This window comes from Schistocerca gregaria, chromosome 3, assembly GCF_023897955.1.
Source record: "Schistocerca gregaria isolate iqSchGreg1 chromosome 3, iqSchGreg1.2, whole genome shotgun sequence".
Taxonomy (NCBI): Eukaryota; Metazoa; Arthropoda; class Insecta; order Orthoptera; family Acrididae; genus Schistocerca; species Schistocerca gregaria.
The window spans coordinates 579,559,242-579,583,491 of record NC_064922.1 but is presented as its reverse complement, the minus strand read 5'-3'; the positions used below and the strand labels follow the sequence as shown (position 1 = coordinate 579,583,491).

The 24,250-nt window shown below is 40.3% G+C and overlaps 1 protein-coding gene across 1 annotated transcript in view; it reads left to right on the top strand.

Moving 5' to 3' along the window:
- Positions 1-22,996, top strand: part of LOC126354569 (protein cueball) — a 164,637-nt gene extending 141,641 nt beyond the window's left edge. The window contains exons 5-7 of the mRNA XM_050004314.1: positions 122-577; positions 13,992-14,316; positions 19,977-22,996. Coding sequence (XP_049860271.1) covers positions 122-577; positions 13,992-14,316; positions 19,977-20,096 — 901 coding nt within the window. The 3' untranslated portion in view covers positions 20,097-22,996. The remainder of the gene's footprint in view (positions 1-121; positions 578-13,991; positions 14,317-19,976) is intronic.
- Positions 22,997-24,250: the final 1,254 nt, after the last annotated feature.

Here is a 24,250-nt window from a genome sequence, read left to right as displayed (position 1 = left end):
TAATGGTTTGATTCAGTATTTTAATTTATGGCTTTCATATTTGCACGTGTGTTTAGATGTAATTTAACTTTATTTTGATGAGCTACATTTTTTAATGTTTACTTTTTAAAATTTATTGTAGGAATGCATTGCTAGTGCCTTCAACATGGCCTACAGATGGGAGTTACTGTCTGAATGATGGCATAGTATCAGCAAATAATGAGAACTCTGTGCCAGCATGTAAATGTCCAGTGGGGTACACAGGTGCAAGATGTGAACTCCCACTGTGTCACAATTACTGTGTTCATGGAACATGTTCAGCTGAAGCATATACGGGTTGGCCAAAGTGCTTGTGTATGTCAGGTTTTGGTGGAGATCGCTGTGAAACTGATCTCTGTAACGGATACTGCATGAATGGTGGAACTTGTTACTGGAATGACACAATAAAAGCCCCTTCATGCCATTGCCCTAGTGGACGCTTCAGTGGCAACAGATGTACTGAAGATGTGATCCTGTTCCGTGAATACTGTCACCTCTACTGCCGACAGGAAGATGTATTTGTTGGATTAGGCGTGATGGAGGAGTTGCACCACTGCGAGTAAGTATTTGTAAGAAGGAAAAATGAATTACTCTTATTTATCTGCTAAGTAGAGACTAAATGCTTTCGTCTAGGAGGTGTTAGAGAATGGCAGGATCTTGTACTTCAGGATCTCCATGGTTAGCAGAAGAGTCGAAACATACGTCCTGTAAGAAGAAATTGAAGAGGATCAATACGCTGCTTAACAACCTAGAAGATTTTACCTTCAAGGACTATAGCCACGATAGCCTGCAGACTTACAAATATTGCTGTTTCATGTAAATCATTGTATTTTACTGCAGGCTCTCAATTCAGTTCATTTTCTGTTATTACATTCTTGAAGATATTTGGATTAGAGACAGCCATCGCCTTCAAATGTCTGGTCTCTATAGATCACATGGAAATGTGATTGTAGGACCAAATTATCAGAGATCTAGTAGAACTTGGATGTGTGAGACTTTCTCAATGTTTCCTGACAATAATGTTACTGAGAATTGGCCCCAGTTTATTCACTACTGATTGCATTTGCCACCATCACTTGCAACACTATTACTGTAATGCATGGACAGAATTAATACTCTTATTCAAAAATCCATCTACAGCTAAATTTAGTTTCACCATCATCTGGCAAGTTAAACAAACAAATCGATGACACATTGTGTAGTGGGGACAAATTGAACACATTCATCAATAATGATTGGCAGGGTGTTGCTTCCATATCAGCTTCTCTGGAACATAGATTTTAAAAGTATTTTGTTGGCTTTCTAAGAGCAGGTTGTAAATAGTTTCACCATATATTTTCTACTAGCCCAAAAAATTTCTTATATTCCACTTATTTGTGAATGGTGTCAGTCAGGTATGAAATTATTTACAATGGCCACTCAAGGAGTATTCAGCTTTTACTTACAAAGTCAATCTTTATTCATATATTCATATACTATTTCCCCCTGTGGGCCCGGGAGCTAGAATAGGCCCGAGCTATTCCTGCTTTTTGTAAGAGGCGACTAAAAGGAGTCTCCCACCTTTCGACCTTTATGTGATGGTCCCCTGTAGGGTTTGACCCCATTTTTCAAAATTTTCCGAAAGAGCGAGCCAACTGGGAAGGGCACCTTATACGGTGCATTGTGTCCATTGTCCATTGACATCTTTAGCCCACTTTCTTGTCATGGCATTGCAGTCGCGCTCATCCTCCATCTCTTGGGTGAGGACACCTTCCTGGGTGTGTTTTCCTCCACCCACTATGCAGTGTTGTTTTCTGCACCGATGGTGACCGTTGTAGCCCTCTGACTACACAAGGATTGCTCTGCTGATGCCTGCACTGTTAAATCCCCATGTATGCCAAGGAGTAGATGCCCATCATCCTGGGGTATTGGGACTCACGGCAATGGCCATCCTGTGGCTGGGTGGCTCCCTTGGGGAGGGCCCCTGGTCGGAGTGGGTGGCATCAGGGCGGATGACGTGCGATGAAGCGTACCATGTCATAACTTGCTTGTGATCAAACAAATGCCAGCAGTCTCTAAGTGTTCAAAGTCTCAGTACAGTGCAAGGAAGTACAATCCTAAATTATTCCCCTCTCTGGCCACACCATGGGAGGAACGCCAGGCTAAGGATGGCCAGTGTACCTTATTTGCCCTGGTACCTTGTATGTACAAGAGCTGATTGAGACTCCCTTGTCTCGATGAAGCCTCAGTTTTTTGTAGAGCATTTAGAGGACAAGTTTGGGGAGGTGGAGGGCTTGTCCAAAATGTGGTCGGGTTCAGTCTTGATAAAAACGGCATTCTCTGCCCAGTCACAGGCATTGCTCACTTGTGTCAAACTGGGGGATGTTTCCATTACCATCACTTCTCATAACAGCTTAAATATGGTCCAGGGTATTATATTCCACCGGGACCTTCTTTTGCAGCCTGACAATGAGCTACACACCAACTTAGTGAGGGATAATCAGGTTGCCACCGGTGCCTTCATCTTCGAGGGTGAAACATTACCTGAGAAGGTCAGTGTGATGCTCTACTGCTATGATGTCAAGCCATATATCCCTCCCCCAATGCAGTGTTTTAAGTGCCTGAAGTTTGGCCATATATCTTCCCGCTGTGCTTTTGGCATCGCATGTTGACATTGTTGATGTCCATCTCATCCCAATACTCCATGTGCCCCCCCCCCCCCCCCCTCCCCATCTGTGTCAACTGCGGAGGAGAGCATCATTCCCTTGCTCACCAGACTGCAGGATTTTACAGTGAGAAAGGAAAATCCAGGAATATAATATCCTGGACTAACTGACCTACATTGAGGCAGAGAGGAAATTTGAGCGCCTAAATCGTGTGGCTATGACCTCCTCTTATGCTGCCGCTACGAGAACAGTTGTAGCCCCCATCAGTTCCGTGGAACCAGTTGGGAAGACTAAACCTGCTCCCTTAATGGTGGGGGCACTTCCCTCCCTGTTGTTCCTGCATCATCCACCTCAGAAGCACTGTTCCCCCAGCCATCGGGCACACCAGTCCCCACTTCTTAGCTAGAGAAGTGTAAGTCTTCATTGGCTCAGGTTTCTGCTAGTGGGAAAGATGGCACCTGCCAGTGGCTGAAGAGCCCAAAAGCAGCTGTCATAGGGCTTAACGCTCATCCTCAGTCCCGGAGACTGAATCAGTGAAGCCCTTCCAGCAAGAGAAACCCAAGGATCAGTGAGAGAAATCCAGTAAGAAGACCTCAAAGATGAAGGGAATTGTGGCAGCACCCATATCACTGCTACCTACAAGCTCTGCGCCTGAGAATGAGGTGAAGATTCTGGAGTCTGCTGAGTATCTAGATCTCGCCAGGCCCTCGGACAGAATGGATGTAGCCTGTTCAGGTAATAAGTCGGTGGCAGTAGGTGACCCTGAGGCATAGACTACCACATTGAGTGTTTCATGCCTTCCCAGTCACACGATCATGTCGTCCTCCAGAAGAATTGCAGCGGTTTTTTCCGCCACCTGGCAGACTTATGTAAAACTGTTATGCTTTACACCTGCTTTCTGGATTGCCCTTCAGGAAACCTGGTTCCCGGTAATGCGGACCCCTGTCCTCAGCTGCAGGGGATATTACAAGAACCATAGCAAATATAATAGTGTCAGGTGGAGTTTGCATTTATGCCCTGAACTCGGTATGTTGTGAACTTCTGCCCTTTCAAACTCTTCTTGGATCTGTGGCTGTCGGAATATGGACGATGCAGGAAATAACTGTCTGCAACGTATATCTCCCTCCAGATGATGCGGTATCCCTGAACATATTGGCTGCACTGATTGATCAACTCCCTAAACCTTTCCTACTTTGCGAGATTTTAACATGCATAATCCCTTGTGGGCTGGCATAATGCTTACTGGCCAAGGTAGGAAGGTCAAAAATTTACTGTCACAACTTGACCACTGCCTTTTAAACACTGGGGCTGCCACACATTTCAGTGTGGCTCATGGCAGTTACTTGGCCATCCATCCACAGGAGAGAACCTGACGACCAGTGTGGCAGTGACCACTTCCCCATCTTCCTGTCACTCCCCTGGTGTCATGCCCATGGACGTATACCCGGATTGGCTTTAAACCAGGCAGACTGGGTAGCCTTCACCTGTGCTGTCACCATTGAATCCCCCCCCCCCCCCCCCCCCCCACATGGTGCCAACAATGCTGTGATTGAGCAGGTCACTACAACTATAATTTCTGCAGCGGAAAACACGATCCCCCTCTCTAGGGCAGGGGTTCCCAACAAAATTTTCTCGAGGACCCCCTCATCCAGCACGATTGGTACCTTGTCACATCACAGTATCAAGTACCTAAAAAAGCCAAATTAAGATTCTTTTTATACGTTTTCTGTTTTTGGCACTCAGAAAAAACATTGACATATTAGTTATTGAAAAAATATTGAGTAGCCAAAACAAAAAATTTGTTATGATATGAAATATATTTAATATATTTTTTATTCTAATAGCATCTTACAGACACCACCTCTGCCATAGCTTGCGGACCCCTGGGGGTCTGCGGACCACCTGTTGGAACCACTGCTGTAGGGTGCTCCTGGCAAAAGACAATCCCTTGGTGGTCGCTGCAAGTTACTGAGGCAATTACAGAGCATCGGCAAGCTCTACAGTGACATAAGTGGCACCCTTTCTTAGAGCACCTAATAGCCTTTAAGCGGCTCCTTGTCTGCATTCGCCTGCTAATAAAACGATGGAAACAGGCATGTTGAGAGAGGTACGTGTCGACCATTGGGTGACATACATCACTTTCCCAAGTCTGGATGAAAATCTTTCTGGGTACCAGACCCCAACAGGTGTCCCTGGTGTTAATATCAATGGTCTCTACGAACCCAAACGCTATTGCCGAGCACTTTGGTTGAGCCTCTGCGTTGGAGAACTATCCCCCAGCCTTTCACACCCTCGAACAGTGGATGGAAAAGAAAGTCCTCTCGTTCACTACATGCCACAGTGTCATCATCATCATCATCAACCAGATCTGGTGCAATGGCATCGTAGTACTGGGAGAGCACCATCATTCCCATAGTAAAGCCTGGTAAGAATCTGCTTGATGTGGATAGCTGTCAGTTCTCTGTAAGCCGCTGGAACGTATGGTGTGTCGGTGGTTGGGTTGGGTCCTGGTGTCATATAGCCTACTGGCTCCATGACATGGTGGCTTCTGCCAGAGTCGCTCTACCATTGTGTCCCTCGAGTCTGCTATCTGAACCGCCTTTTCCAGATACCAACACCTGGTTGCTTTCTTTTTTGACTTACGTAAGCACACGACACGACCTGGTGACATCATATCCTTGCCACATTGTATGAGCGGAGTCTCTGTGACCTGCTCCCGACTTTTATCCCAAACTGCCTGTAACACCATACTTTGCGTGTCCAAGTTAGAGCCTCCCATAGTCCCCCTCCCCGGATTCAGGAGAATGGCATTCCGCAGGCTCCGTATTCAGTGTATCTCTATATTTAGTGGCCATTAACAGCCTAGCAGCAGCTGTAGGGCCTTCGGTCTCCCCTTCCCTGTATGCTGGTGACTTCTGCATTTCGTATTGCTTTTCCAGTACTGTACTGTTGACCTCAGAAGTTTAGTTCCATAGTGATCAGAACCACTTTTTCCTCCAGTACTGGTGCTGCTGAGCAGCGCCTACAGGGAGCCATTCACGAGGCGCAGTCATGGGCTCTACCCCATGACTTCCAGTTTTCATATGCAACGTTGTGTCATGCAATTCTGTCGGTGTCGTACCATTCATCTGGAACCTGAACTTTATCTTAGTGATGATCACTGTAGTGGAGACATATTGATTCTCACCTTCATCAGCTTAAGCGGGAGTGCTGGCGGCACCTCATTGCTCTCCGCTGCCTGAGCAACACTAATTGCTCTCCGCTGCCTGAGCAACACTAATTGGCATGCAGATTGATCTATGCTGCCGCAGCTCTATGAGCCCTCATTCAAACTTGCCTTGACTAGAGGAGTCTAATTTATGGTTCGGCGACACCCTCAGTCTTGCGTTTACTCGACCCAGTTCACCACTGTGGCATTTGCCTAGCAACTGGAGCTTTTAGAACGAGTCTGGTGACCAGTGTCCTGGTGGAGGCCAGAGTCCCTTCATTGCGGATCTGACATGCACAATTGCTCACCAGTTATGTTGCACACATTTGTAGTTCTCCTAAGCATCCGAATTACCGTCTCCTTTTCCCACCCACAGCAGTTCATCTCCCGCATCAGTGGCCCAGGTTAGGGCTAATGATTGCGGTTTGCCTGCGATCCATTCTCTTTGAACTGGAGTCCTTCTCTTTACTACCTCTACTTGAGGTCCATTCGTGTACACCTTGGCCGAAGCTTCGTCTGGACCTCTTGTGTGGCCCTAAGGACTCCATTAACCCCGCTGCTCTCTGCTGTCACTTCCCCTCAATTCTTGACGGTTTCTGGGGTTCTGAATTTGTTCACACAAATGCCTCGATGGCTGATGGTAATGTTGGCTTCACCTATGTCCACAGATGCCATATTGAACAGCATTCCTTGCCCGCTGGCTGCAGTGTATTCACTGCAGAGCTTGTGGCCATATCTCGTGTACATCGGTTTCTGTTCTGGCGAGTCATTTCTTCTCCGTTCTGACTCCGCGAGCAGCATACGGGCTATCGACCAGTGCTAACCGTCCAGTGCTTGCCATCCTGTGGTAGAAAACATCCAGGAGTCCATCTCCACCCTGGAACAGTCCAGTCGTTCAGTGGTGTTTTTGTGGACCCCCAGGACACGTCGGAGTCCTGGGCAACTAGCTTGCTGAAGGGCTGGCCAAACAGGCTACGTGGAAAGCACTTCTGGGGATGGGCATATCTGAAACTGACCTGCATTCTGTTTTATGCCACAAGGTTTTTTGGCTTTGGGAGACGTAGTGGTATAACAGTATGCACAACAAACTGCTTGTCATTGAGGAGTCTATGAATGTGTGTAAGTCTTCCCTGCTGGCTTCTCACATGGAATCAGTTGTCCTGTGTTGACTCCATATTGGCCATACATAGCTGACACATGGTTACCTCCTCTATTGCGAGAGCTCACTTCAGTGTCGCTGTGGCTCCCAAATGACAGTCATCCACCTCTTGCTGGACTGCCCACTTCAGCTGCACTGCGGTGGACTTTTAACTTTCCCTGCACCCTACCATTAGCATTGGGTGACAATGCCTCAACAGTAGCTTTAGTTTCACATTTTATTCGTGAGGGTGGGTTTTATTATTTGATCTGAGTTTTAGCACATATCCTTTGTCCCCCTGTGTCCTCCACTCTAGGGCTTTTAGAGTGGAGGTTTTAATGTGTTGCAGAGTGCCTGGCTTCTCCTTTTTTTATTCACATGGTCAGCCAGCCATGGTAATCTGTTCTATTGTTTTTAATCCCTTCTCCCTGTTTCTTTTCTCTCTCTGTGGTTGTCTTGTCCTGTTTTGTCAATTGTTGTAGTGTTTGTTGTCCTTCTGTCGTTCCTCTGGTTCTTCCTTTCTCCTGTTATTGTGCTGTACATCTTCATTGTTTTCTTCTTTCCCTTGGGTAATTGTTCTACTGGGAAAAAGGGACCAATGACAGTTTGGTCCCTCCCCCCTTTTTTAAACCAGCCAACCATAATCTATTTTGTGGCCCCAGCCACTGTCAAAGTAGTAATTCCCTTCAGTTGCAACACACTTCTCCCATCACTGCTGCCACAGATGTAACCAGCACTGGAATTCCTCTTTTTGTATGGTGCACAATGTCTTCCCAGATCTGAAATCAGCTACCTTTCAGAGTATCTTTCAGTTAAGTGAAAATCCAGAAGTTATTCGGTGCTAGATGAGGGGAATGGGAGGCTGACAAACAGCTGTATTCTGTTTGGCCAAAACACTTATCACCCATTAAGTCCCAAATTATTTTTTTTTAAATTGAATTTTTTATTCCTTAATTATAATGTACATACATATGAACCACAATAAGTACAAAAATAGCCAAATAGCAAAAATAGCCATGCTGATATAATGGCCGTCCTCAAAATAGGCCGCTGGGATCTAACAGTATCGTACAACGTACTAAACTATATTCAAGTTTTAACTACTTATTTCTTGTGAAATGGTACAGAACTACAGTGTTATACGGCATTTAACACAATATGTTTTTGCTTTCCCATAGCATTTAGCTCTTACACATCTTCTTTGCGTGCTTCTTTTGTCAATTATATGACCAATTCCATCATACCTGATGCCTGGTATCACTCTAAACTGACTTGATGGGTATTCCATTGGACGTCCAATATTCGGTCTTCCAGTGTCCAATTTCAGGTACATACCTGTAACAGCACGTCTGAAATCCAATAAATCCAGTGCATTTTCCCCATGTTCTAGTCTGTAGAAGAGCCAGGCATTTACGAGGGCCATTTCCAGAATACGTGTAAATAGGACCCAGTACCACTTTCTCCCTCTAATTACCATCACATATTTTCCAACTAACCTGTCATGGTGGTCAACACCTCCCATGTACTCGTTATACTACTTCAAAATGGCAGGTTGTTGCACTTGTCTCCTTACTTGCTTGTCTACTGTACCACGTAGCTGCTCCCAAAGGTTCAACTATGTCAAAATTTGTACCAATTGTAACGCATCTGTTGTCGTGCCATCGAACAAATAAGACTTCACTATTCCTGTTGAACTGGTAGTCATAGTTTCCTCGAATTGTCTTTTTCAGTTCGTTGCTGCCAGTGGTGGACATTCACCAACTCGATTCTCTCTGACAGTCCCAGTTGCTCTAAAACCCAAATTTCTCTGATGAATCAGAAGATCTCTACTAGTGAAGAAACTGCCAAAGTACACACAATGATTCTTGGGTTTTAGACTGCAGATCAGCATGTTTTGGACTACTCTGTTCCAGTAACGTCGTCTGGACCTTCTTCTTCTTTGGTCATACTGTCTGCTACAGGAGGACATACGGTGATGTCAATATGGTCCTGATCATCAGACACTGCATTATAGAATGCGTCACTGTTTATTATTTCTTCTATTTCTTCGTTAGTGAGGTATCTATTTCGTCTGAAGGCCATTATAATCTATATGAAATGAAATGAAATAAAATAAAGTGAAATGAAAGAATAATACATTAGCACAAACTACAGAAAAGGGAATGTCTAAATACCTCTGTCCATCTGGAACTGTATTATTTACTAATGGGTAACATAAAACAGGGGTCGTTACTTACCTCAGCAAACAAAATCTGGTAAAATTACCATGTTCTGAAAAGAAAATACATCAGCAGTAGCAGAGTTTCATATTCGAACGTGCAGCAATACAAATAACTGAAATGATAACACCAAGTCCCAGTGTCCTATTTAGAGTACATCAAATTTTGTAACAATGGAAAACAATGAATATAACTCCAATTCAGCTAACAATGCAAGTAGTTTAAGAGACACATTGTTGACTATAAATAAGCAAAAAAAGGTCTTTGCCACATATTTCAAATATCACTAAATTGTCGATAAAGTAAATACCTGTAATAACGAAAAGTGTGCCTTAGTATTCAATAATCAATTAACGGTAGGATTTATTGCTTTTAATTTCCTGTAAGCATACATTTGTTATAAAAAGCATCAACAAATGACGTAGAACAGTAATAGTTGCAAATTAATAATTTATTGTGTATTTATACATAAACATGTGCTCTGTCCTCAAAATAGGACACTGGTACTTAATTGGTTAAGTAATTGGGAATGATAGGAGGATGTGTTATAATGGTGAAGGAGCCAACTGTCTGGTGCCACATGTCCTGCCATGTTAAGCTTATTTCAGCAGAATATTAGAGGATAGGATAAGAAGTTAGGAGAGCGTCTTGTCTGTTGAGAAAATTTGATACCTCTGAAAAGATAAACATTCTGTACCTCTGTGCACACCATATAACCACAGGGTCAGGTAAATTAGACACAAAAGATTACACCCTAGGAGCTTACTTGTGCAGAACTAATAAAGGTAAAAGAGCAGTTACTACATATATGAAGACAGAACAAAAGTTCAGAAACATTGAGACAAGTAGTTTTTGTAGTGATCAGCACACTGAAATGGGTGCTTGCAAATTAATTTTGGAAAAATAGTTAACTTTTAAATGTAACTGTGTGTACATCCCCACTGGGAAATTTTGAACTATTCATGAGGAATTTGGGTTCATGACTACGCTGTGTCTGGTAGCAATGATTTTAATATAGATTTCTAAAGTATTCTGATAGGAAAAATTATGTGGATACATTATTTGAATATTACTATTTGATCTCGGTAATTAACTTCACAACACAGATGGATAAAGACAATGGGAGCATCACTGATAATGCGTTTTTAAAAGGAGCTTATAACAGGAAATAACAGTAAACATGGTAGCAAATGTTCTCGCTGATCGTGATGCACAGTTGCTTAGGATAAGTAAGATAGTGTCTTACATTATTCATACTCCTCAGTGGAAATCGGCTGCAATAATTAAGGACTCCAAAATAGGTGCTTTTAAGATTGACAAGACACACGCTAGTATGAAATTAAGAGTGAACCAAATGCTGAAATAAAATTTTCGTTTATTCTGTGATAAATTCATATCATTATTGAAAATAGCATTCCATGTAAGCTAATCAGAAAGGACACTAAATAAGATATAAAAAAAACTGTGGATTACTAGAGTGACCAAGTATCTTTTGAAAGGAGAAGGGAAAGTAGTGATCCTGCAGTAGTTCCACTCTACAAAAAAATGCTCAATGTTACTAAGAAAAATAATTAAAGAGTCAAAGAACATGCACATTATGTCAGAAATTAAGTCTGACAAGACTGAAGATGATATAAAATGCAGTAAAACAAAAGACAGGACAACGAGCCACAGAACAGTGTTAATTTAAATGGAAAGGCTATAAGTGATCAGCACCAGGTAGCAGTTACATTTAATAATCATTTCTTAAATGTAATAGAAAATATGGGGAAGAACAATTAAAGAGAGAAACAAAGAGTATGTTGAACAGGCAACTTGCATGAAATTCAGTGATTAGAACGACACAGACCCTTGTTCTTCTGAAACGGAGAAAATTAAATATTCTCTGATAAAGAAATCCTCATCTGAATTTGATTTGTGTTTCGAGAAAACTAATTCCAATATAATAAGCACTGTCTTATCTCAAAAATGTAATGCACGATTAAGTAAGAGAATTTTTATAGAGAGATTGAAGTATTCTATTGTTAACCCCACCCCTGTAGGAAAGGATATAGAGATTTCAATAACTAGTGACCATTTTCACTATTGACATCATTTTCGAAAAGGTTTGAGTTGGTCCTGTTTTCTAGAACAGTATCCCATTTGAGCAACAATATTACCCTCGGTAAGTCAGTTTGGATTTCAGACGAGTTGCTCAGCTTAGAGTGCTATTTACTCATTCAGTTACCAGATTTTACAAGCACTGAGTAATGAAATTGCACCAGCAGGTATTTTGTGTGCACTATCTCATGCATTTGACTTGTGTTCTGTATGAGGCATTTGACTCTCAGTATTTCCTGGATGAACTGTGGTTTTATTGATGGCATAGCCAATCATGGGATAATGTCATATCTAATCAAAAGAATGCAGTAACTTACACTTACAAATTCAACCAGTGTAAGCAGGGGAGATACTTTTGACTGGGAGAAAACACTCATAGTGTTGCACAAAGCACAATTTTAGGCCCTTTGTTCTGTCTCGTGTATATAAATGACATTCCACCTTGTATACAAGAAGCAGAATTAGTTATTTTTGTGGATGATACTAGTATTTTAATCAACTCTAACATAGGTGCAGCAACAGAAGAAATGGTAAATAATGTTCTTAAGTATGGTTGAGTGGTTTTTCAAGTGGTCTCACTCTCATATTCAAAAGGACACAACATACTTGTATTCAGTTCTGCATGTCTAGAGGTAACAATGTCAGTGATAAGTGTAACACATACCAAGAAAAAATAATTAGGCTACAAACTTCAAATTTTTGTGTGTCCATATTGATGAATGTTTAAACTGAAAAAATAAATTTTGAAACTCCTGAAACAACATAGTTCAGCCATGCTCATGACTATCAGATTCCTTGAATTCATTGCGGGAGTGTTTATATTAACATTCCTGAAACAAATCTATGAAATCGATATGTTGATTGCTCCTTTTTTTGCAAGTATCGATGTATCTCATTGTCTATTCATGGAGTGTGCAGGGACCTAAAGATAGCTTTATTGAGATGCCAGAACAGGTTGTCAAAATAAAATAACTTTTAACAACATATGGTTGTTCGGCAGTTTTCATTGGCAAATATTTGACTGGCCACTGTCTGTTATTTGTTCTAATGGAACAACAGAGCTGTTAGTACTGTTAAAAGCTCACATTCTCTGCACATCTTCTATCCATGCTGTCTCAATGCCAATGTATCCCTCAACAATTTACACACTGTGTCAGTGACATAATCTGTGAATGTTACCTCAAAATGAAATTAGGCACAATGTAGGATTTTCGTATGATAGAATCCACTACACCCTGTTCCATGTGTCTCATTCTTGTGCCAGTTTTATGTTATGCTCTGCATTAGTGCAACTTATTTGCAGATCAGTTAGTACCATAAATGTATTTAGTTATTGTTTCATGGGTTATCAGTGGAGGTGTATATTTTGTCATGCAGTTAATGTTTACCTCCTTTCTTGTGATGTACAGAAACTACAGTGTCTTGTGTAAACTTAGTAATGTACTTTCCTTACTGTTATTTCAAAGGTAAAATTTTGTTTCATAAATAGTGTGGGAAATGATCTTAATTTGAAGGCAGACACTTCTGAAGAGTGTAGTTTCACCTGTGTTGCCATGGGAACCTAGAGGAGGACAGAATTTGCACAATGCTGTGATCTTCACATGCGGCATGTGCCCCCACTCATTTTTTGTAAAAACATATACTGCAAATTTTAGCAAATGTCTACACTTTAGTCCTCTTTCAAAGAACTCTTAAATGTTATTAAAATATTTTAATCTTGAAATAGTTGTTCCAGTATGTCAACAGGTAAAAAAGCACGCACATTATCTAGCAAAAAAAAAAGGTCTTTTGCACACTGTCACTTGTTTGGAACCTGGATTCCTTGGACTGTTTGTGAAATTTTGCAAATACTAGGAATACTGTTTAATGAAATGCAGTAAAATAGCCTACTGCAGTTATATTTCCACAATTCATATGCTCTTCTATACTACTCAGAAATTCAACTGCATCACATTGAGCATCCTGCTGGTGGGGCATGAACTCTGCTTGTTCTGTACCTTACTCCTATAAACTTGTTATCCTCTTAACTAACTAACTCAGCACGACTAAACATTTGCATTTATGGAGTCCTAATTCTTCAGTTTTACGTGGTTGGAAGTCCAATACAGTCCGTAGTACAATCTGAGATTTATTTCCCCAGTTTTCTCCCCCTCACTGAACCGTCAGATCAAGAGTTTCCTTTCTGCAACCATCTCCTCAGTGTCAGTTGTCAATATTATTAACTGTTCCCATTCTGATGTGCTGTAAGCTGATGTTCTTACCACACTGATATTACCCACCTCCCACAGCTTGGCTAGAGGAGATGGATTTTGGGAGATCCCATTAACACTTGCTGCCATTGCACCAGTTTAGAGACCACGCTGGCATGATAATGTAGGAATGTAAATAGTTATTAATGTTTCAGCTTTCAATTTTGGTGTGCCATGTGGGATTAGCCAAGTGGTCTAAGGCGCTGCAGTCACGGACTGTGAGGCTGGGCCTGGCGGAGGTTTGATTGCTCCCTCGGGCATGGGTGTGTCTGTGTTTGTCCTTAGGATAATTTAGGTTAAGTAGTGTGTAAGCTTAGGGACTGATGACCATAGCAGTCAAGTCCCATAAAATTTCACACACATTTGAACATTTGTTGTGCCTGTAGTATTATACTTATTTTCTTTTGTTTACAGCTGTTCGGATGTGTATGAAGCTATGTCAAACAACTCCCTACCAAGAACGGCAGAACACACGGTACAACCTGAACCGCAGACAGCAGCACTGCTTATTGCCTGTATTGCATTAGGCTGTTCAGTGATAGCTCTTCTTATATTCCTCGGTGTGGCACTGAGAAGAATGTCAATTCTAAATAAGCAACCTCGGCTGAGGAAGAGAATTATAGTCAACAAGAAGGCACGTCAGCAAGAACTGCCAGACAGACGACCTTCTGGGCAGAGCACGGGCGAACAGTGTGAGATCACAATTGAGAACTGCTGTAACATGAATATTTGTGAAACGGTGAGTATTGTACTATTATCATTACATTGAGATGCTGGAAACACATTAGTGGAAACAAATACTTCTTTCCTTTTGCGAGAGTACTCTTCAAAAATCAATTTCCAGCATACTTCCTCAAGTACAACATACCTATAGGATCTATTATTAATTTTCTTTCAGCTTAACACCAATTTAGTGGCATTTCATTTCTGTGTGGAATTTGTTTTCCATTTGTACATCTCACTCATCAAACTAGGGAATCTGCATGTTCCTTACATGCAGCAAGTAAAGACAATTTGTGATAACCTCTTATTATATACCTACTTTTATTACTGTTTCTCTGGACAATTGTACAATACTAATAAAATATTCAGTGGCATTTACGAGGGCAAGTCAAAAGTTAGCCGCATTGTAGTTGCACCTTTTATTGCAATATAAATACACAACACATGTTGACTTTTTTGAATATAGCCTCCTTGCTTTAGAACACATGTGGTCCATTGTTGGACAAGCTTCTTCATGGCCTCAGAAAAGGTGGTTTTCAGATGAGCAGTGAGCCATGCATGCCCTGGATTCTTCACTTCTTGGTCTGAGGTGAATCAGTGGCACCTTAATGTCTCTTTGAGTGGACCAAACAAGAGGTAGGTGGGAGTGGCAAGATCAGGATTATACATAGGATCAGCTATTACTTCAAACATGTTTCCAGAGCATTTAGCAGTGGTGACAGCAGTATGTGGATGGGCATCATCTTTTGATACTAGTCTTTGCCATTTGCTTCAAATTGCGGGCTTTAGCCTGTCGGTAAACATACCACTGTAATGCATACTGTTTGTTGTTCTTCCACTCTCCTAATAATGTTCCAATACTGAGACTTAAGAGTTCCAAAACATGGTAAGCATCAGTTTTGCTGGGAATGGTTGGGTTTTGACCTTTTGCCTGCTAGGAAATTGTGAGTGTCCCATTCCATGCTCTGATAATTGCACTCTGCCTCATTATGGGGGTTCCATATACAGTCACCAGTGATGGGTTCATCTAAAAAGCCTTTACTAAAACATAGCTAGAAATACTTGGGTAACAGAAGAAATATTGAATTTAATTGATGAAAGGAGAAAATATAAAAATGCAGTAAATGAAGCAGGCAAAAAGGAATACAGACGTCTCAAAAATGAGATCGACAGGAAATGCAAAATGGCTAAGCAGGGATGGCTAGAGGACAAATGTAAGGATGTAGAAGCTTATCTCACTAGGGGTAAGATAGATACTGCCTACAGGAAAATTAAAGAGACCTCCGGAGAGAAGAGAACCACGTGTATGAATATCAAGAGCTCAAAGAAGGGAAGGCCGAAAGGTGGAAGGAGTATAGACAAGGTTTATACAAGGGTGATGTACTTGAGGACAATATTATGGAAATGGAAGAGGATGTAGATGAAGACGAAATGGGAGATAAGATACTGCGTGAAGAGTTTGACAGAGCACTGAAAGACCTGAGTCGAAACAAGGCGCCCGGAGTAGACAACATTCCATTAGAACTACTGACGCCCTTGGGAGAGCCAGTCATGACAAAACTCTACCAGCTGGTAAGCAAGATGTATGAGACAGGCAAAATACCCTCAGACTTCAAGAAGAATATAATACTTCCAATCTAAAAGAAAGCAGGTGTTGACAGATGTGAAAATTACCGAACTATCAGTTTAGTAAGTCACAGCTGCAAAATACTAACACGAATTCTTTACAGACAAATGGAAAAACAGGTAGATGCGGACCTCGGGGAGGATCAGTTTGGATTCTGTAGAAATGTTGGAACACATGAGGCAATACTGACCTTACGACTTATCTTACAAAATAGATTAAGGAAAGGCAAACGTATGTTTCTAGCATTTGTAAACTTAGAGAAAGCTTTAGACAATGTTGACTGGAATACTCTCTTTCAAATCCTGAAAGTGGCAGGGGTAAAATACAGGGAGCGAAAGGCTCTGTACAATTTGTACAGAAACCAGATGGCAGTTATAAGAGTCGAGGGACATGAAAGGGAAGCAGTGGTTGGGAAGGGAGTAAGACAGGGTTGTAGCCTCTCCCCAATGTTATTCAATCTGCATATTGAGCAAGCAGTAAAGGAAACAAGAGAAAAATTTGGAGTGGGTATTAAAATTCATGGAGAAGAAGTAAAAACTTTGAGGTTCGCCGATGACATTGTAATTCTGTCAGAGCCGGCAAAGGACTTGGAAGAGCAGTTGAACGGAATGGACAGAGTCTTGAAAGGAGGATATAAGATGAACATCAACAAAAGCAAAACGAGGATAATGGAATGTAGTCCAATTAAATCGGGTGATGCTGAGGGAATTAGATTAGGAAATGAGACACTTAAAGTAGTAAAGGAGTTTTGCTATTTAGGAAGTAAAATAACTGATGATGGTCGAAGTAGAGAGGATATAAAATGTAGACTGGCAATGGCAAGGAAAGCGTTTCTGAAGAAGAGAAATTTGTTAACATCGAATATAGATTTATGTATCAGGAAGTCGTTTCTGAAAGTATTTGTTTGGAGTGTGGCCATGTATGGAAGTGAAACATAGACGATAACTAGTTTGGACAAGAAGAGAATAGAAGCTTTCGAAATGTGGTGCTACAGAAGAATACTGAAGATAAGGTGGATAGATCACGTAACTAATGAGGAGGTATTGAATAGGATTGGGGAGAAGAGAAGTTTGTGGCACAACTTGACTAGAAGAAGGGATCGGTTGGTAGGACATGTTTTGAGGCATCAAGGGATCACAAATTTAGCATTGGAGGGCAGCGTGGAGGGTAAAAATCGTAGAGGGAGACCAAGAGATGAATACACTAAGCAGATTCAGAAGGATGTAGGTTGCAGTAGGTACTGGGAGATGAAGAAGCTTGCACAGGATAGAGTAGCATGGAGAGCTGCATCAAACCAGTCTCAGGACTGAAGACAACAACAACAAGTCTGTTGTGGATGAATTAGTAGGAAAAACCACAACTAACTTATAGGCAAAGTGCCACTTTATCAGTAGTCACTCATCTGACCATCAGATTTCTCACATGCTCACTCAATGTGCTTGTGGATGTTCATCCAGCTCCCTCCTTCACATAACAGTTTTGTGACCATTTTTGAATTTTGCACTCCATTCATAGACATTCTGTTGTGGCAAGACACAATCTTGTATTGTGCTGAAAGCCTTCAGCGGATTGCAGCCCTTAATACACCTTCCAACCACAAAAACCACATCACTGCCTGTTGTTCCTCCTTGGTGCAAACTTCTAATGGAGTGGCCTTGTTCTATCTGCAACAAAGGGAAGAAAAATAGAGGAATTATTATCAAACATTCACAGGAGAAAAGGATAGAGGTCAGTATGAACAATGTAAGAAGAGTTATGTCAACATAGCAAATAACTTGACTTCCACACACATATAATTAATGGCCATGTGTAATAAGTAAAAATATTTGAGGTTGAGAAAATCTCTACATCAGTTATGAAGAGTGAATACAGTGTACTACTAGTCAAACTATACCCAACATTCTTCCAGTCACAGTATTTTGAATGACTGTTAATGTCCAACAGGTTCCAGAGCTGAAATTCTGTTATGGAGAACTACATTAATGTTTTGGGATGTTACATCTGCTTAAGTTCATCACCTTCATTTGGCCAAGTTCATCTTCTGCATTGATAGAATTGACATTTGCTCTTACTCTCAAGTAGTGTGCAAGTTTTTCATCAGTGCAGTAGATGGACAGTTCATGGCCAAATAAGTGATAATCCGAAGGACATCTAGCACTCAGTCATTGTATTTCTTGAAAATAGAGCTGTAGCTCTGAAATGTGTTACGAATATTTGTAGTTGCTTCTTTCAGATAATTCTCATCTATTCACTTTTCACTCTTGGATCACATACCTGAAGAGGCCCAAGAAGATATGATTGCACATTCATTTGCAGAGCTGTAAGAGTAGCAGATCTCTCCAAGAAACAGAACAACCTTACCCCTAAAACATCAAGACAGCTGAATTTAACATTATCCTCCATGAACGACACAGTCCAATCAAATATTAGCAGCTAATAAGCCCCGAAATCATTGTATGTCAACCAGGTTGATCAGTGTGTCCCTCACATTATGGGAACAGTAATAATAATGTGGCATGGAGGAAATCTAAACACAAGGATTTGAGCATTTAGATTGAGTGGTGCCCTAGGATCAATATAATATTACTTGGAGGGTGCTCTATCCATAACAGCAGTATAAAATAAAGACAGTGGGGAAAAAGCATACAGTACTGTTCCAGAACTGCCTATATTGTGCTTAAAATATTGTAAAATCACTTCATACACCAGGCGTACCCCTGAGCAAACCAGAAGTAACCTGTGGTAGGATAGGGTATAGCCAAACATGTATCTTGGTAGTGAAAAATGATGATGTGATTGATTCAAATTCAACAAACTTGTTGCTCTTGCATATCCAGCAATGTCATCTGTCCAACTTTCAGTATTTATTTTTCTCAGTACTTTGCCATCTCTTAGAAACCAGCAAAGTAATTCCTTTGTCCATTCCTCTGGCCACATGTCCCATCCATGTCCATTCATTTCATTACAGTCATAATTATGTCATCCCCTACCCTCTGTACCCTTACTCATTTATTTGTTTCCATTTCTGGCCTATTAATTCCTAAAATCAGTTGAATCTGTCTTACTTTCAGAAACTGAAAACAGTGTATTAATGACAAAAAAACCCTAACCTGTAAGTTACAGCCATAGACAGCTCATGATGAAATATCTGTTCATAGTTAATTAAAACTAGTAACAGACATTTCATACATAATGGCACCTGAGACTTAATTCTGAAAGTCAGTCAGTCAGTTTACCAAATCCACTTCAGGCCATTTTCACTTTTTTGTTTGTTTCTTTTGCTCCCTCTCCCTCTTCCTCATTTTGATAACTGAGACTGGACAGGGTGATACTGTCACTTTATTTGCTGGAAGTGGTACAGAATACTATTTTCCTGTTATCTTTCATGATGAATGTGTAGTTGTTACTTGGAGTTAGTGAGATGCTTGGAGTATGTAGTACTTGTTTCTCATGAGAAAAATGATGTGAAGCTGTCATCAACCCTAATGTTCGTTCAATGCCACAATGCCTTGCTTACATAGTCCTGTTGAAGATGGTATACCCTTACCTTCCATTAACTTCATTCAGCCCATTTAGGGGCCCCTACTGTTTAATGTGAACTGTGACTCGTGATCCAGCTTGGCATTTTACACAAACATAATTTACAGGAGAAAGACTGAGGACTGAACCTTAGAGCTTTGTATTCGTAGTCCAGCACTTGCTCACTTTACTGCCACGCCACACTGCCATTAAGCAGGTGACTTACAATTTTTGAAACGTTCTCATTTCATTTGAAAAACTTGCTCTTCTCAGATTTACAAATATTAATTTTAATTTGAAATTAACCTAACACCCATGCCTCTTATCCTTCACAAAAACAGACTCAGTAACTTACTCTCTGTAACATCTCTGCAAAGTTTTACGTAAGTGCGTGAAGAAACTTATTGTTTTTACATTTAAATAATAATCTGTAACCATCAGATTTTTATAGAACATAACATAGTGTAAAAGTGTGTTGATTTGTGTAGCATGATCAGGAAGTATTTTGTAACATAAAATTTTGGTTTCAGCCATGCTATGAGCCAAAACTTCGAGCAGGCAAAAGTCCAACAAAAGATGAGAAGAAAAACCTACTCGTGAGCATGGAAGGAGCATCTACTGGTGCCTCAAGTGAGAACAGTTTATATTAAGTGACTTTCCCAATGAAGAGCCCTGAATATATGACTGTCAAAGAAGAATGAAATGCAGGAAAAAAGTTATGACTAACTTCGCCTCACAGCTATGCATGTTGGTGTATGTTTGTTTCTGTGACATAGAACAATTTTTCCTATTTGGGACAGTGATTCATGTTGCTGCTTTGCATTTCTCAGAAATGCTGACACATTGTGTTCCCTGTTGCGTCTGAGGTGAGATTATGAAGAGTTACTTTGTGTCTCAGTGTGTGATAATATAATTCAGATATAGTTACTGAATTAATTAATTTATTTTCTTGTAATTATAATATACACTGGGAGAGGAGTAACTCATTTGCAGAAAGTCCTATATTAGGAGTGTACAGTTTTTGCAAATATTAGCTGGATACTGCTGCACTTAAGGCAGCTAACAACTATTGTACAGTTATGTATGTTTTCTCTACATTTTTTATAAGCAGAATGTAGAAATCCATTTAATCAGCTGGATATATGTATTACTTCACTCTGGACAGTGAAATACAGCATGCGGAATATTAGTTTCAGGGATTCTAGTCGCGAAAAAGTTATCCATAGAAACTAAAAGCTTAAAAAAACCACAGTACCTTGATTTGTTCATTTACTACAGTAAAAAAAAAATCTGTAGTATTTTCCAGTATTATTAATGTAAAACTCGGCCAAGTTGTGGGTTACTGTGAGTAAGAGTGCAACACAAGAGTTGCACCTTAACAATCAGGAACTTAAAACCTATGTGATCATTATTTCATCCAGTTCTGGATGACTGGAGTATATGGTTTTGTACTTACACATCTGATATCAGTTTTTAATTTAGTGTCATTAAGTCTTCTCTTCTTCTTTATTTTTAAGGAATTTTACATACCTTTGATACAAATTTTAAGGGCAGAAATTTGTGTGCAGCAGATGAAAAGACATTGAGCCTATGTGAAAGATGATGAATGTTAACTTTAGCATACATTTCCTTTTTATGGCTGTGAGCAATGCCACAATTTATCATTTCCGTTGTTCAGCCATAGGAATCAAATACAGATCTGTTAGAATTGACAGATGGTGTACATTTATCACATTGTATTTTTGTCCAATGAGTGCAAGTCGGTTGAACAAGTAGCTTCAAGAAATGTTCCCAAGACTTTGAAATTAGAACAAAAATAAAATTGGTATAGTGATATGGGAAATAAAGTACCATTGGCTGTGGAGGATTTTCAGAATCTGCATGAACTCAAGACTAAATCAAATAGTAATGTTGACAAGGTGTCATCCTAAAAAAGGATTAGTGACTGCAAGAGTCAATGTTGGATTGCAATTGTTTTGGCTCTAAAAACATTTTTAATCTGTTTTAGAACAAGTTAGATAGTCTTTTATTTTTGTTCAGAATATTGCTGTTCAAATTATATGGGTCGTAGGAGTTAACCATGTAGAAATGAGTAGCAAATTTCAAACGTTTTGGGTGACAGAAAGAATAAAGAAATCAGCTTATAACACTACTGAAGCACTACAATTGGCAAAGATTATTGAATGACATAAGAGTGCATGTGCTGTTGTGTACCAAATATATTATTGTATTGGGAGAGTTCTTTACCTAACACCCTTGATTGTGACTCATCATTATTTAAACGAAAATTTCAAATAACTAATACAACACTGTTTTTAATGTTCATTACAGCACAGCATGCCGCTAAAATGTTCTTTCTGGTTTAAAATACGTGTTGTTATATTTTCCACGCCACTTAATGTCTCGTGCTGAGCACTGTATGAAAATCGGAATTACAATTACCTTGTGCTGAAAACATGGCTCATATGCTTCTTTTCTTCTTGGTCTGGACATTTTTTTATGTTTGAAAAGTACATTGCAAAAGTTATGTTACTTTTTTATCTTGAAGTGTAAACAAGGTATGTTGCTCAAGATTGGCATCAGAATATCCTATATAGTCTCTTCACATTTGGTATTTTTCATTGTTTACACCTGGGGGAGTGACATGTTGGTGTACCCATTTTCTAATTTTCTCACTTAGAGAAGACTGCTGCAGCTTACCAACTTAGGTTGGTAAATGAAATTTTTACACTTGTGATTATATTGTCTGCTATCATTGCCCAGTGTTTTTAATTCCTCAAGAAGCTCTCATGAAAAGTCTTCCTAGACTTGTTGTTGTGCTGATGAGTGCATATACTTCTTTAGTTTAATGTGCTTAGTGTTCTGTTGGCACATGAGGAAACATTCCTATTAAAATACCATTGTACTTATGTGATTAAACCTGGAAAGAGTGTTAGGATATCTTTATTTATTCTTAAAATGACTATTCCTCAAAAATGATAGAGAACTACCAAGTCACGGTGGCACAAATCTCTAGTCGTTTGAGTTGAAATACTTTCCATAAATCGACAACATTTAATTCACAGATGTAAATATGTAATTTATAAATGATGCGAAAAACTGTAATTAAAGGAGATATTTTTCCTTAGAGGCGCATTTGTAATACCGGCAAAAAAGTGACTTATATTTATACTATATTTACATCGCATACATATTTCTGTGTGCTTATAAACAGAATGTAGTTGTGCTATATGGAAGAATGCTTAGCGGTTGTTTAAAAAAAAAAAAGACAGTTCTATATTGGCACAGTTTTCTTGGAACTCCTGCCATCTGAAAATGTTTGAATGAACTGTGGAAGGTGCTGATTTTAGTAAATATTTGCATTTTCATGCATAATTTGCTCCATGAATGTGATTAACAGTTGATAGGATGACTGTAATGACACTAAGTAGTGTAAAGGATTTAAACATTTGTATCAAATGTTGTTAAAAGTGAGAAAGATGTTGGTCACAGATTGTGATAATTTTTAATGTACTTAAATGTTATAATAAAATTGGAGAGAAAACTTAAATTAGTGCCTTATTATCCCATTCCCATTACTTGTTTCAAGAGAATAAACTGTACATTTCATATATATATATATATATATAATCTCCCCCCCCCCTCCCTCCCCCCACCCCACCCCCTCCTCTCTCCCTTTCCCTCTTTCTCCCTCGTGTGTGTGTGTGTGTGTGTGTGTGTGTGTGTGTGTGTGTGTGTGTGTGTGTGTGTGTGTGTGTTGTAATGATGTTGATATTATGGATTTGGCTCAAGCTGCATGGAAAGGGTATATCAGTGTGACATAAGCACGATTGTACGGCAAGTTGAAGAATGTCAAATGCTAGATTAATTAATGTGATACATTACCCACACTGTTGCTTTTGCGACACCTACTTCAGGAGCAACACCCCACCACCACCACCATTGGGGACGTCTTTCCCCGCTTCTAAACCAGAGAAGTGTCGAACTTCTTCGGCTCTTCTCGTTCGCAAGGAGTCCCCTGGGTCCCTCCCTTCCCAGGTTTCCACAAATGGAAAGGATGACACCCAGCAGTGGCATAAGTACCCACAAGCAGCTGGTCGTAGGGCTTCACAATCCTCCTCAGTCCCGGAGACTGAATCAGTGAAACCCAAGGAGCAGTGAGAAAAGCCCAAGGAGAAACCTCTAAAACAAAGGAACTTGCGGTGGCACCCACCCCACCGCAACCTACAAGCTCTGCATCTGAGGGTGAGATAGAGATTCTGGCATCTGCTGAGGACCTAGATCTCGCCGGACTCTCAGACTCGACGAATGTCACTCAATCGGTGGCAGCAGGTGACCCAGTGGCGTAATCTGCCTCCTTGATCCCTTCACACCTTTCTCGGCCATGGAAAATGTCATCCTCCAGTGGAACTTGTAATGGTTCTTTATTTAGGTGACCATTACGGCACTCCAACCCCAGTTCTCGATACCAGTAATATCGAACTATTTTTCTGCAAAGTAACAGACATATTTTTGTAACAATATTCACATTTGGTTTTATTAATGTGTAGGTACTCAGACGTATCGATTTATTACAGTGATATGGTTCTTGTGTGTGTTTATTTCTGTGAGACCATCATAATCTTTGACGTACTTGCAATTGTTTTGGCATGAATGCGCACAGAGCAGTCTTTGTTTCACTTTGCAGAAGTTATGTTGTTTTTTCGCTTTGTAAAAGAACAGTCAAGTCTTGTGTTTGGTTAAAGTGGAAATTAAATATGTGAAGGTTGATACAAAACTGTTTTCTTGATGATATGACAATTAA